This window comes from Quercus lobata, chromosome 9 (assembly GCF_001633185.2).
Source record: "Quercus lobata isolate SW786 chromosome 9, ValleyOak3.0 Primary Assembly, whole genome shotgun sequence".
Taxonomy (NCBI): Eukaryota; Viridiplantae; Streptophyta; class Magnoliopsida; order Fagales; family Fagaceae; genus Quercus; species Quercus lobata.
In genome coordinates, this window is record NC_044912.1 from 13,889,367 (window position 1) to 13,905,647 (window position 16,281).

Below are 16,281 nucleotides of genomic sequence, written 5' to 3' on the forward strand. Positions count from 1 at the left end.
TAGAAATGATCACAAAAAGCATGGCCGGTGTTCGATGTCAGCCCTAAAATATGAATCCTAATCTACCCGAATCAATGTGTGCATGAACACTGACCAGTCAATTATAGAATACAGTGAATGTGTCATCAAATTTCTTATATATAAAAGCGGTTATGCCGCTACAGTACTTTGTCACTGTACACTCAGTGTATTTGTACTGTGCAAGCACTGTAGCGGAAACAGTAACTTTTTGTTTCGGAGCACCATGCGGCACTGTAGCTACAGTGCCAGTCGGTACTGTAGCTACAGTACATAAAGTTTTTTTTTTTTAATTTAAATATTTATCTAAGCTGATATATATATATATATATATATATATATATATTCTTATACTAACGCAACAAATTTCACAATATTTTCACAATTATTGACATGTCAATTTTTTACAAGTCGAAATAAAATAATAAAATATTAGACTGTGACCAACCAAAACTAAAAATAAATATTTTGAGAAAATGTTACAATACTTATTATGCAGTACTTTTACTTTATCGCGAATGCACTTATGCACTGTAGTTACGGTGCTTTTGGTTTAGTACGGTAACTGGCACTGCCTAAAGTTTCTTTTTTTTCCCCAGTAATCGGTTTGTGTTTTTCTTTTTCTTTTAAATATTTATGTAAGCTGGTATATATATTGTTATACTGACACAACAAATTTCACAATATTTTTACAATTATTGTCGTGTCAATTTCTTATAAGTTGAAATAAAATAATAAAATATGAGACTGTAACCAACTACAACTAAAAATAAATGTTTTGAAAAAATGTTACAACACTTATTGTGCAGTGCTTTTACTTTATTCAACTGGCACTATAGCTATAGTGCCTAAAGTGTTTTTTTTTTTTTTTTTTTTTTTTTTTTTTTTTTCAGTAATTGGTTTATGTTTTATTTTTTTTCCCTTTTAGATATTTATGTAAGCTGGTATATATATTGTTATACTGACACAACAAATTTCAAAATATTTTCACAATTATTGACGTATCAATTTCTTACAAGTCAAAATAAAATAATAAAATATGAAATTGTGACCAACCATAACTAAAAATAAATGTTTTGAAAAAATGTTACAACACTTATTGTGCAGTGCTTTTGGTTTATTTAACTGGCACAGTAGATACAATGCCTAAAGTTTTTTTTTTTTTTTTTTTAGTAATCGGTTTGTGTTTTTTTTTTTTTTTTATTAATTTTATGTAAGCTTATATATATATATATATATATATATATTTATATTTTTTTTTTATATTGACACAACAAATTTCACAATTATTGACGCGTCAATTTTTTACAAGTCGAAATAAAATAATAAAATATGAGATTGTGACCAATCACAATTAAAAATAAATGTTTTAAGAAAATGTTACAACACTTATTGTTATCACAATATTTTCACAATTGTTAAGATCTCAATTTTTTATAGATCAAATAAAAAAAATGCTAAGTTCACAACATTTTAACATTAATTTATACAATGCCTAAAGTTTTTTTTTTTTTCCTTTTAAATATTTATATATGTAAGATGGCATATCTATTTCTATTAACTATATAAAAAGAGCCAAAGGTTCATGAATTGTGTTTTTTTGGTTTATTCAATTAGTGAGGTGCACTTTTAGTTTTGTTTTCTTTTTTTCCTTTTTTTTTTTTTTTCCTTTTTTCTTTTCCTTCCAAGTATGCCAGTTGGTTTAAGCTTTGTTTTTGTTTTTGTTTTTTGTTTTTTTTTTTGTTTTTAACATCTTTATATGTTTACTTTGTACTTGCAATGCAAGTTTACATTGTAAATACACAAAAATGGTTAATATTATACACATTTGCACAAAAAATAGTAAATATTGTACAAATTTTGTAAATGTGTACAAAATTTGCCCATTTTTTTGTGTCTACAATATAAATTTACATTGTAATTAAGTACAATGTATACATAGAGATATTGTGAAAATATTGTGACGCATGTATCAATTCCTTATGAGTCAAAATAAAATAAAATAAAATAATAAAATATCATACCGAGATGTAGCACAACTAAAAATGTCATGACATATTGTTGTTATTACAATATATTCACAACTATTGAGGTATAAGTTATAGGTCAAAATAAAATAATAAAATATTAGACTGAGATCCGTAACGGTCTTATACGAATGAGATTAACTTTTTATAACATAATTATCAAAATTCTTAAAATTAATGTCTCTTTTTATTTTGTGATACAAATAAAATTTAAAATTGATCTTAATCACTACCTTTTTTTTTTAAACCGAAAAATCAAAAGTCTCAAACCATTGTCAAGGTATGCACTCCCTTGTAACAGGGACGTAGCTAGCCACACAGATGATATAAATATACTATACACAGTATAAAAAATTGTTGGCGCTGAAATGATAGTTTAGTCAACTATTGGACTATATCTAGGTGTCACTCGTATATGTATTTGTTTACTTTTGTGACCTTTGAAACCATTTTAGAGGCATGGTAATGGCAGCAACCTTTTTGGGCGTGGGATAGTACTACTACGCACGCGCGGCCGCAATGGTTGTTCTCTCTTACACATACGAACACTACTTTTTGTGGAAATTAATTTCAAATTTGTAAATAGAGATTTCTAGTCAATTTTGAGGTTTTCACTTGCTTTTGGTTTGAACTTTGAAGGAAAGGAAAAAGAGTAGATTTGTTTTTGTCTTTTTTTCTTTTTTCTATGTGGGAGAGAAACGAGGGAAACAAAAAGGTGTGGAGGAAGGGTGGGTGTTATCTTTAGAAAATGGAAATTGCGAAACTAGGATCCACATCTTAAAAAAAAAAAAAAAAAAAAAAAAAAAAAAAAAAAACTTGATTTGAAGCTGAAGTGTAATGAAAGTTTTTTTTTTTTTTTTTGCACACCATTACTTTTATATCCTTACAACTTACCAACTATTATCAAATATTTTAATATAACTTTTGAGGGATATAATTAAAAATAAAATCACCATAACTATCAATATTTCATTCCCTTCCCTATTACAAATAGAGGAATTCTTGCTCCTTTTCTTTACTTCTTGCTTTTATTAAACATACAAATATACCATCATAGTTGGTTATTAGATCCATGTTAATCATGTATTAAAGTCAAGTTATTACTTAGTCAAATTATCAATGGTCTTTGGTTATACAAATAATCACCAATATTGTTCAAACAAAAAGTAAAGTAAAAAATGCATAACACAACAATATGCTCCTGAAAAAAGCAATGAAATATAAATGCCAAAGTTAAAGCCAACGAAGGGGAGTTTAACCGTTTAACCTGGCAACCCTAAAGCAAAAACAAATATACTAATTGAATAAAAGTTTTACAATATCAAATAATTCTATTTCTAGTAAAATTTACTAATGTTACTCAATGTAATCCAAATCTATGGACTTCTTTAGTTATGGAGATGTTGCACCTAAACCTCCTGTCCATGACTTCAAGTACCCACTTGAAGATTTTGGTCTAGCACTTGAGAAAACTAGAATTACAACAACCTTATATATCATTGGTTTTGAATATGCTTTACTTTGATCACCAATAGAGGTTTTGAAAGCTGGAGGCACAATACCTTTAGATTTACAATTAGTAGAACCCTAGAAGTCTTTTTCACATGTATTAGGGTTTTCTTAAATACCTTTGGCTTGCATACACAAAACCCTAAATGCTTGATGGGTTGAATTTACATTTTTGAAATCACATAACTCAATTGATCCAACTAAAGATTGATCCACTGAAAATTGGGCCTTTCGATCAATTGAACAACTATATAAAGCTATAGAAAAGCTTAATGTAGCACGATAACTTGCATAACTTGGGTAGCAGTCTGCACTATTCATAAGGACTTTTAAAGCACTATAAAAGACTCTTTTGTTCATGATTTGCCAATCTAAAACTAAAATCTAACATTAATAATAATAATAATAATAAAGTCTGACCCATAGAATTTTAGGATCAACTTTTACCAAACATACAAAAAAAAGTACATCATTTCCTCATCTCTTTTTTTCCTTTTTTCATTCCTCTTACCATTTTATCTTCTCTTCCTCTCCCACGTGTTCAACCAAACAAAGTACATTTCCTCTTCTCTTCTTTGCAATCAATCTACCATTTCTATCACTTAAAAATGTACCTAGCAAACACTAATTATATAAACAAAATGTTAATGCTTTACATTACCCGCTAAAATTAGTGAAATGACCAAATAAAATATTTGATAAAAAACAAAAAGCTTCTTTTTAACTTTCTCAATAAAGGCTTTCACATAGAAAAATATATTTGATAAAATTATTGAAAATTCATATCCATTTATTTTGGTGGAAAACATATTCCAATATTTGGTATGCCATAAAACTCTAGTGAGTCTAGTCAAAAGAAAATTTGTTTCTTGGTCAATGAAAAACGATAGGTTTTAGGTGGAAATCATTTTTCACCCTTAAAATTGAAGCTGCTCGAGTTAAAACATTTTCCGTATAGGCATGTAAAATGTTAAATTATTTGGAATGATTATGTAGATGATTTACTATAATTTAATATATTTAACTATTTTAGGTGGCTATTCTTATATGTGTGTGTGTATATATATATATATTCAAATGTTTGTGAACTAATAATGGTGTATTTGAAAATAAAAATGGTTGAATTTCTAATTACTCTCTGTATAAAATTGGTTTTGTGAATGAAATTTTTGTTAGAATGATTATTTATGACTATAATTTTTGTTCTTGGGGGAATGAGGAGGAAATGGTCTTCCCTCCAATATTTACTATACTTTATTTGAAACCTAATACTTAAAGACTTCAACAACTAATGGTTTCAATAATCTCTTTTGGCCCTTTTAAGTAAAGAGTACAAAACAAGAATTTTCTGTTTTCTTTGACAAAAATGCAATTGTGAAGCACTCCAATCCTCACTTTGAGATCACAACTTTGAACATTTGCAATAAGTATACAAAAAATAAATAAAAATAATTGATACCATAAATTCAAAGAACTTTTCAAAATTTTCTGTTCAAACTTCAAACTAAAGAAAATTCTAGGGGGAAAAACTTTTGTTGGATTGGATTTATACATCCATGGTTCAATCGCAATCCTAATCGAGTTAGCTTACAAGACCATAATTATCTTGTCAACTTTTGATCCTCAAAATTAAACTTGTTTTCAAGGATTGGCTCAATATAATTTGATGTCTGAGATAATATATTCAAGCGAGATATTTTATTATATGTAAACAGTAAATTTAAAAATGTAGAACAAAAGAAGCTATTTTCTTTGCAACTTCATTTCATATATCTCATAACCTCGACACTCACAATCAAAAATGGATTTTCAAAAAATTTCTCATTAATTATATACATAAATAAATAAACTTATTTATCTTAAATGTAAATCGTGAAAATAAGTTTAGAGATAATAGAAAAAATAGTGGGTTGTTCATGACTTTTGTTTTTTTAGTAAATGAGAGAGAGAGAGAGAGAGAGAGAGAGAGAGAGAGTTTTTTTTTGGGGGGGGGGTAAATGAGGCAAATAGTTTTATTTAAGTTGATAAGAAAAATAGTGAAAATGTATATAGACTTCTCGCACGCACACGTATGTGTGTGTAGGATCCTCATGTTATCCAAAAGAGGTCTTATGAGATCGTTTCATAAGATACTTTTTCCTCTTTTATGATCTTAGCCAATTGCCTAATAGTGTGTTTGAATAGAGGAGGGGAATTAGGGACGGACCTAGGTGGGGGCCTAGGCCCCCTAGGCCAAAACTTTTTTTTTAGTAATTTAATTTTCAGTAAAAAAATAAAAAATTTAGACTTGGGCTCCCTTACTCTGTAGCTTGGGCCCCCCTCCAAAATCATGAATCATTAACCTAGCCCATGTAAATCTTTTAAAAAAAAAAATGTAAAGAAACAATAGTATTTTGTGTATTAAGAAACAATAGTGTTTTGCGTCTTTGTTTTTATTGGTAGATAATTGCATCTTAATATATTAAAAAAAACAATGATTGTTGTGTATTTGTCTTGGTTGAAAGTTTCTTAATACTATATGGATGTGTATTTGAATTTTTTTTTTTTTTTTTCGCTTATCTCCAGCCCTCTTAGCTTGAAATCCTGGGTCTGTCCCTGAGGGGAAGAGTGGTGTTAATTAACCCTGTTTTGATGTGTTTTAAAAGGAATAGAGAAGGCATTAGAGGGGATTTGGAGGTTTATCATTTTTAATTCCCCCAAATTGAGGAAATTTGTAGTTCCAATTATATTTAAAAATAAATAAATTTTCAATTTTACCGTTATATTGACAATTTATATCTATTCCATTAAATGGAAAAAAAAAAGGGGGGTATAATTGTAATTTAAATGATGTCTTATCATTTCATTTTATTCCCATTTTTAATTTGTAAAACATCTAAATAAAGGGGAGAAGTATCTATTCTCCTCTCCCTACTTAATTTTTAAAACATCCAAATAAGGTCACCCATCTTCCGCTCATATATACCATCTATTCTCTTCTCCCTCCAAACTTCCAAAAACACTGTAAGAACCGAATAAGAGCTAGCCATGTTGTTTTCATAGTTCATACCATCATTTCATATGTATAAAACATAATTAAATAGAACATTCTAAATTGCCTAAAACTTGGTTTCGTTGCTGGGAAATACAATGAGAGCTAACATATAAATAAGAGAAAATTTAGAATCTTGTAATTATGATATTACTTCTACTTGCATACAACATATAACCATTTTATTGCATTAAACACACCAAACATGATATTTGTCAACAGCACAAGAAAAGACTAAGTAATGCTACTCTCATGTATCAAATATATATAGTATTGTCTTTATAGTTCATAGACCTCATAATTATGCGGAACTCATGTACTATAAGAGTGAGAATACATATGTATCTTACACTTTGTTTGTTTCAACGATGATATTTTCTAGAAAATGAATCATTTTTCAAAAAGCATTTTCTATAAAGCTATTTGATTTTCTTATGTTTTCTTAAATGAGTTAAAAAATAATCTCCTAATTTCCCTTATTTAGCTTGCTATGAGATAGAGTTGTTTTTCAAAAAAAAAAATTAATGGAAAAAAATCTTTAAAAATAAGTCATACTTTTTATGTTGACTAAATATAGTTTTCCTTTGACTCATTTTTTTTATGTTACCGAACACTAAAAAATAAGAAAAACTATCTTTACACAAGATTTTCCACTCCAAACAAATAGAACGTTATTAAAATGAGATATATCTTCATCTTCTTATGTGGTACATAGAATAGGAAAGACTCCAAATGAGCCATCACATGCCTAGGCCTGCTTATATACGAGCCCAGTAAATTTTTGAATGGGCTCGGCCTATAACAATCAATATAGTTGGAATTCAAATTCAACTGTCAAATTAAAATTTCACATAGATTCATTTACCACAATAAAAGATATAATAAAATTTAAATATATCATCTTCCATGTTCTAAAAATAATAATCTTTCACCCCCCACCCCGAGAGGAATATAATTGAAGAAGTTGAGTAAGTGTGTTTTAAGAGTCCCTATAATATAAATATATATGTATATATATATATATATATATATTATACAAGATAGAATTCTACTCTAGCATAATCTAAGTGTATATGTGTGTGAAGCTCTCTCCTGGAGACTTGAACCCCGGCCATTATCCCCCACACCCTACAAGCACTTATACTTGTGGAGTGACCATCGCACTAAGAGTGTGCGGTAGTCCCTATAATATTTCCTCTTGGTCCTTATAATCAATCATAATGTAACTCCAATTATATTAATGGCGCCATTTGTAATTATGGATCTATAGTTTTATGAAAATATTGACTGAAATTAATACCCAAAAAAATCAAAATATTTTATTTGGAACAATATTGAATGCAATTCTAAACTACTGTTGTCTATTATGATTTGAATTTTTAATATAATTTCTTTAAAAAGTTTTTGATATTTCCCTTCATTTTCTAAGAATGAAGTTGACTTTGCTATGTAGTTTTAATTTTATACTATGTTTTCAAAAAAAAAAAAAAAACTATAGTCGAAATTTTCAGTTAAAAATTTGTGAAAAACCTTCTTTTTGACAACATTATGTTACAACAATAGAAGTCACCAAAACCGACATAAAGGTTTTCATTATTAAATATTATAGATATAGATTACATTCAGTTTTCTTATAGAAACTCTACCAATCCAATTCCCTACACGTATTGTAAAGCATTTAAAAAACAATTATGATTATTAGAAAGCATTTGAAAAAACATTAGCATGTGCATAATGTCGTTTAATGCAAGACCTACGTATTGTAAAGCACAGTTAATTATTTTGTGCTAAGTAACATACTGACATTGACATGTGCACATGAATAATTAATGTCGTTTAATACAAGAAAAATGTCTGTACGTGTTTCGGTAAAACGTGTGGAAAAGCAAAGATTGAGTCTCATAATAATCTCCTTCTTGAAAGTTGGGTATTATTATAATTTATATATTACAACATCTTTGCATGTGTTCTTGGCATAATTTATTAGCGAGTCCAACATTTTTATCATGCTAATTGTAATTGAGCCATCGCCGCAATATTTTACCCCACTGTTATCATTAGAAAAATCAATACTAGGAGATATATATATATATATATATATATACGTGTTTGTCACTTGTTCTTCAGTATGGAATATTATTAGAAAATTCAAAATTATACTGGGATTAATTAGGATATGTCACTTGTCAGTATGAATTAAGAAATCAAAGGGTTGCTTTAAAAAAAAAAAAAAAAAATCAAAGGCTTGTTTCAATTATCCCACGTTACTTTTAAAAAATTATAGACTAATAATTAGAGTATGTTTAGGTGTCGTTTATTTTGTTGAAATTAAAAAATTATTGTTGAAATTACTGTAAATAAAAGAAAAAGTTAGTTGAAATAATACAGTGTGGCCATGAATAGTAGCAAAAATAAACTGAATAATAAAATAATTTTAATTTTTAATCCTAACCCAAACGCACACTTAGACTAGCTCAGGCCAGTAAGATCTAGTGAGGGTCATATTTTAGAGGATAAGCAAAAATACTGTAGATAAAGTTAAAAAGTAACTGAAATAATATAGTAAGGTCTATGAATAGTATTAAAATATACAATATGACTCGTGAATAGTAGCAAAAATAAACGGAATAGTAAAAAAAATTGACTTTTTAAGCAATCCCAAATGCATACTAAATGAGTAAACGAAAAATGTAACTAGGTTGTTAATGCTTTTAGCTGTACAAAACTAGGATAGACTATTGCATTGCGAGCACGTGATAGGAGTTGCTTAAATGTTCTGGTGCATTGGGGTGCTGATGTGGTCAAGGGCTGCTTTGGTTGTGATCAAGTGTTGTTGCTGCCATGTGCTGATGAGAGTATAATCTGTTCTAATTAAGCTAAAATGTAACAGTGGCAGCGAGTAGTTAGTTAATTGAGTAAGTATTAGGGACCATTCTGTTAGTGACATCTGTTAAATGATGGGGTGGTTAGTTAGTTAGTTAGTTAGTTAGAAGTAGTTATAGGGTGATACCATTGTACTATAGCTCTGTTAAGGCTTGGGTATAAAGGGGAGGAATGGTTTTAGGGAAGGTATCAATGAAGAATCTGATGCAATACCCAATTCTCTACTCTCCCCAATCTCTCTCTTCCTTTTTCTCTCTAATTCTTCATTGTTCCATTCATTCTCTAAATCCTCTGTTCATTTCTTGTTTAGGATAGGAATAGTAAATTCTTATCTATACGCGCATTAGTATTTGTTTAACAAATTTCAAAATTCACTCATATCAATTTATGCAAAGTTTTGTAAAAAAACATGGTTATGTACTGTAGTAAACATGTAAATTTACACTATTTATTTTTTTTTATGTATCTTAAGGATGAAAGAAGATAGTAAATGAAGGTTGTTATGTGTAAAGAAAGAAAAACAACTAAAAAAAATCAAGAAAATTGATATTTTAATGAAATAGTATAAAATAAATAATCTGATGTAGACTATTTTGAAAAGTGAGTATATGTACGTGCAAGTTAAATTTTTGAGTTTATTTTGTAAAAATCTCTAAAACCTTAACAGTACATTTAAACATCATCTTTGTTAAAAACAGTGTTTTTTTGCTTGTAAGAAAATGAAAAACATGAGAGTAAAGTTGCAAGAGAAATATACACAAGTTTTTTTAATGTAGAAACCCTCTATGTTGGGAGGGGGAGAAAATCACGAACACTAGCCAATCGAATATTCCACTATTTTTTCTGAAAATGGTTACAATGGGGGTATTGTGTTACAACTGAGAAAGAGAGAAAGAAACAGTGGGATCATAAAGAAAGAAGAGGTGGGAAGAAGGCTTCCATCGTAATGTTAAAGTGTGTCTTTTCTTCATTGAGTCCTATATCCTTTAATAATGGTGGAAATGGGCATGTGTCACTTTCCCTATGGGTAAGGCGTTATCTTCCCATTGGAGAGGACAAGATAGAGTCTTAACAAAGTGGACCACATGCATTTGGTGCTTATTTGACAAGTGTGTTTGTGCTTGTACTACACACAATAATGCTTCTTCAACAAGCTAGCCCTCTACTGTAATATGCCCAAAACCTATAGCACACAGCTGAGATTTGTTGCTAGTTGCTACAGCTGTAATGGTCCATGACTGATCTTGCTATTACTTTTACCCACTATCTTGAACATGTGGACCACAACTAATGACTACATGCTTTCTCCTTTATACATATCTTTTTATCTTTCTTTTCTTATTATTTTGCTATGCTTTGGACATGTGGTGATGGCGAATTGGCTCATTATGAAGCACATCCAGTATGCCCTACTTTTGGGCTTGGTGACAGTACAGTATATAAGATAATTAAAAAAAAAAAAAAGAAGAAAAAAAAGAGAGGTTCTTAAGCTAAAATTAACAAAAAATTTTGCACAAGCTATGTGAATGCTCTAATGGTGTAAGTGTAACTGTATAATCCATATTTTGTGTTGAATAAAAACTAACTTCAAAGTGTTTGGCATGTATTTTAGGATTAATTTTTTTTTTTAAGTCTAAATTAAAGTGAGATTAATAATCTTGATAATTCAATAGTTGAGGGAAGTGAGACTAAATCCTAAACATTTTTGTTGAAAATACTAAAAAATTAACTTAATTACATATTTTGAAAGTCTAATTATTAGATTACACATTTTTTATGTTATCAACACACATCTCAAATTTTATGTCAATTAAATATTATTTACTATTCAATTCATAAAGTTATTTTTTTGCATAATTTTAAACTACAAAAACATGAAATTTAAAAATTTGATTGATAATATAACTATTAATCTTTGATTTTGTGAAAATTTTACAAGCATGAAGAATATAAGAAAAAAACACAAAAGTGCAGCGTTGCTAGAGGTCTAATGTTCAAACCCCAATGGGCAGAATGTGAGAATTCCCTTTTGTAGATGGCCCAAGGATACTAGCCTTCTCGTGAGGTTAAGGTGAGATTTGTTATCACTCCAAACAATAGTAACTATGACTCAATCTAACATTCTCTTACAGGTGAGTGCTCCAATGATCACGCCCATAGAGGTCCGCCATAATGGTTGCCCCCGCTCACCCATTTTGTTCATAAAAAAAAAAAAAAAGTAACCAAATTGTGAATTTGTTATAATTCATATTCAATAAAAAAATATTGAATAGAATTGTTGTAATGAGTTACAAGCAATTTAATATTCAAACTTTGTCATTTCTCATGTATAATAATTATATTTTTTGTTCCTCATAAAGAATTAAAAAAAAAAAAAAAAAAGACCTCATAACGAAAATAATACTATTATTTGTTCTGAAACTATTTACTTTATGAAATGTCAAATTCGCCCTTATAAAATGTGTTTATTCCAAAATCATCATGATTTTTTAGGAACTACGACCCATTGCAATTTGCTGAGTGAGAATTGAGAATCAGAGGAAATCCATGGCAGCAAATCCAAAACCTGTTGAAGCCTCAATGCCAAAGACCCATTTGACACCAATGTCACAAAGCGCACCAAAACCACAACCACAAGGCCCACCTTCGGTACCCACTCGTCCTATGCGTCCCATTCTTCCCAAGACCAACAAAAGAAAGCTCATTGATACCACCTTCTCTAACCCCAACTCCTCCAACTTCAAAATCCGCGCTCTTACTCAACAACTTCGCCCCCATTTCATCGAGGTACATTACGCTACATGTCAAAAACATCTTCTTTATCAATATTTGTATGCGTGTCTTTCTGTTTTCTTGAACAATGTGGGTCCTATTCTTGGTGGGTCTATGTTGCTTTTTTGCAGGGCTGAAAAGCTCAGTTCAAGAACAAGCTTGTATATGTTTGGCTTGTTTTCTGAAACAAGCCAAGTTCAAGCCTTTATTAAAAGGCCAAGTTAAAACATAATAACGTGTTTGTTCAAGAAGGAGTTTGATTTAGCTATATATAATATTATATAATTATATTTATATGTATACTTGTCTAAACATATATTTATATAAACTTGAAATTGGATTTAATAAGTTTGTCAATATGTTCATATGAAATTAAATTAATATTTGTAGCTTATTAATGATATAAACCATCTATTTTTTGTAGTAAAAAATTATAGATTTGTGAAGAGGTAAAGCATTTTAATCATGGTTTCACAATATATAGGAAAATAGTAAGTTAATCAAGTAGCTCGTAAACAAACTCAAGCTTGCTTGACAAGAAAATGAGTTAAGCTTAAACATAAAATATTGTCTGGTGATGAGCTCGAGCTTGTGTTCAAAAAAAATTAAACAAATAAACTTGAACTTTTAATATTTGGCTCAGCTTGTTAGTTTACAACCCTACCTTTTCTTGGGGTTCTGGTTTTATTTGTGTGTGTGTGTGTTTTAAAATTTCACTATCCTCTATTTGTTTGTAAAGGAAAGGAATGAATAGCATTTGTTGCAAATGGGTTGTCATCAATGGGTCATAAAATGGCTCTCTTTTCATTCTCTGTTTTATTGGGTTGCATGCAGCATTGGGTTATAACTATTTGATGGGTTTGTTCTGTTTTTGAGTTTGGGCAATTTGGGCTTTATTATGTTTCTGAATAGCAGGCAGGTTTCCTTGGAGTGTTCCGTTGTCTTTCATTTCATATCTAATGTTTGGTTGCTTGAAAGCTTAGGAAAAGACAAGACATTGATGACTTGATTTATAATGGTGTGGCAGAAAAGAATACATTTGGCTGACCCTGGCTCTTCTGTCCAAGATACATAGCGGACTCCTAAATTTTGGGTCTAAGGCTTGGTTGGTGTTGACTTGTATACAAGGGCCCAATTGTACAGTGTCTATGGATTGATGATTTTTCTTCACTACATTTGCTTAGCAACCAGATTCAAAAACATTATTGTTTTTGCTTGAAGTGGTTTTAGGCTAAGAATTCTGACGTCATTTTGAAAAATCACACTGTTGTTAGCTGTGAATTCCAGTTTATTGTACTCTACTACTGGTATATGTTTTATTGCCATGTTTTGTGATATATGTTGTCCAAGCCCCCACATAACTTTCCATTACACATTGTGTAGTAGTATTTGGACATGCCATAGCTCAAAAGAAATACACTATGTGCATCAATGTCCTGACCATAATGCTTATGGTTAAATTCACCTTTCTTTATTGGAATTAGGAAAATATGTCTGGTAGCTTTTGTTTAAATAGAGGCAATAAGATGTCAATTTTCAAACATATAAAAATTTGTTGTAAAAGTTGGAATTGTTAAGAGCTGTATATCAACCTGGAGTGGGGATTTCCCTATTAAAGAGTAAAAAGCAGAGTTTTTGTAGGCCATCTTAAAACAAAGGATGGAGACTTCTTCCAATTAAGATGGAGCTGTGGAGTAGCATTCTAATATAGTTCATTGTTGTGAAATATCCGTTGGGATCTAATTTGATATTTATACAAATCTATCACTTCTGATTTTTGAGATGCTGACTTGACAGTCTTTTGATTATTGATTTAGTTTTGGCCTGATTGGATGAGTTTTTGTTTGTTCATTTCCCATTTGCATGCCTTGGTTATGTTTTTCTCAATTTTAATACTTTTTGTGGGTACATTATACCAACCTTCTCAAGGGTTTGAGAAATGTCAGGAACTTACTTCCTAGTCTTAGAAATGACATTATGTTCCCCATTTTCATACATCATATACATATATGGATAAGTTGTACGCACCCAATGAGTCTCAAGTCCACAACCCTACCCTCCATCTCATTATTATGAGACAAGGAAGTGTCAGTTGAATTATAGCTCATTGGCAATGTTGTGCATCATATAAATATATTATTTTCTCTCTCTCTCTCTCAATTAAATTCCCATCCAAAGTAGCCTCAAATATTGATTACAAACTAGACTCCCATCATTCAACATATATTTATACTCATCTCTGGCAGTGCTTAGTGGCTTTTTGATGCAAAATGATCTAATATATTTATAATAAGTGGTGTTACGAGTTATTGATATAGTCCCAAAAGTTATCCCCACTTGGACTTTGTCTCAAATGGACAGATTTTGGGTGACTTGGGGTGTCGATCTTTCAGGTTCAATTCTTTTTAAGCTAGGGGCAAAAATGAAAAGAGTTATTTTAGCTATGCAATATCTTGTCCCCTCATGCAACATTTCAGAATCTGCATCTTTCTAAGCTTATAATAGTGTGAAGAGATGGACATTGTTTAATTATATTTTTGTTCTATATGTAGGTTCTCCACACCCCAGACTTTCGGAACTGCAAGGCAGCCGATGAAGTTCGAAAACGTGAGTTCTTCATTATACATTTTTTTTTCTTCTATACATACGATAGGATTTTAGATTATGACATTTGTTTCATGATAATTGTTGCTTACCATTAGACCAAGAAATCAATGGGTTTCTTTTTGGTGTTTGCGGGATTCGATCTCAAATCCCTCGTTCAACAAGAGACTTTACCAATTGAGCTAATTAAAACCCCACTTCATATACAAATTGTACTTAAGTATTTGCATGAATATGAAATATTAGATTACCTTGGGAAAATTTTTATTTGTTTTGGACTAACATGCTATGGCCTCAATCACCTGATGCTTTCTCAATTAGCTTTTGGGTCGTGCTCCCTAGGTTGGACATGCTCTCACTTTAGTCAAGGATTTAGAGCTCATTGAGTCCTGAGTTCCTAACCATCCGAGAACCCAACATTAGATTTACATTGTGAACATTGTTTTGTGATAAGCTTGAAATTCAAACATTTAGAATTCCTGAGCTCAGCATTAACTTTTGGAAAATTTCCTACTTTTTCTTTTTGTTTTATAAAATAATTTTAGCTTAGCATGTGTTGTTTAAATGGCGCTGATCACATCTCCTATGTTCTAGTGGTCTACTTTAGTCGTGCCTCCTTGGTTTCCTTTATAGAATGTATTTATTTTCCCAAAAAAGAAAAAGATTTTCCAGTGGCATGTTTGGTGATAAATTTATGATGCAACTTCCAGGTATGAGGCTTCTTTTGGATCTATACAAACAGATGACTGTGGAGATGGGATATCCAAGGAAGTTTGTACCCCATTGCCAGGTTTTTTCCTGTGGAAACATGCCTGGAAAGGGAAATCAAAAGGGAAAGCGACCAAAGCCACTTCAAGCTCAGCATTTCATGAACTCAGCAGAAAATAAGCCTACAACCATTCCTTTCAGCTCAGAGAAAACCAATAGCGGCCATCTCAAGGGAAGCTATATCTTGGGCTATTCAGATTTTGGTAAGAACTTCATCACATATTTGGGTAGTAAACCTGTTTATTACGGGGTGACAAAGGAGTCCCATCGCAGTAGGTACAAGAAGCGGTAATCTGTTGTGAACAACTCAGTTTTGATGGCAAGAAGCTACCTACAGTAAAGAAGCACCTTGTTTAGCCAGGAAATGGTGTCCTTCCCACAGCAGCTATAGAATTTGAGAAATTATTCTGTACAAATGGTGTATTACATGTTTTCTCTCGTATAAGTGTGGACTCCCATTTATGGCACCTACAAGCAAGTTCCACCATTATGTGACTCCCATTTATGGCACCTACAAGTAAGTTCCACCATTATGTGAGAGGATACCATTTGCGCTGTATAGTTTCACATAGAAATTTTGTTGATAGGAACAAGTTTGAATAGATAAAGATGGACTGAATGATGTTTGTAAAGTCTTTTTTGCATCAATATATTTACTCTCCATGTTGC

The 16,281-nt window shown here is 30.5% G+C and overlaps 1 protein-coding gene across 2 annotated transcripts; it reads left to right on the forward strand.

The window, feature by feature from the left end:
- The first annotated feature begins 11,950 nt into the window (after positions 1-11,950).
- Positions 11,951-16,281, forward strand: LOC115959384. 2 transcript variants are annotated; one of them, XM_031077746.1, is made up of 3 exons: positions 11,951-12,255; positions 14,793-14,847; positions 15,555-16,281. In XM_031077746.1, the coding sequence occupies exons 1-3, from the start codon at positions 12,016-12,018 to the stop codon at positions 15,902-15,904; spliced, it is 645 nt and encodes a 214-aa protein (XP_030933606.1). In that variant the 5' UTR covers positions 11,951-12,015; the 3' UTR covers positions 15,905-16,281. The 2 variants fall into 2 exon arrangements, with proteins under 2 accessions (XP_030933606.1, XP_030933607.1); XM_031077747.1 differs by lacking the exon at positions 15,555-16,281 and adding an exon at positions 14,980-15,547.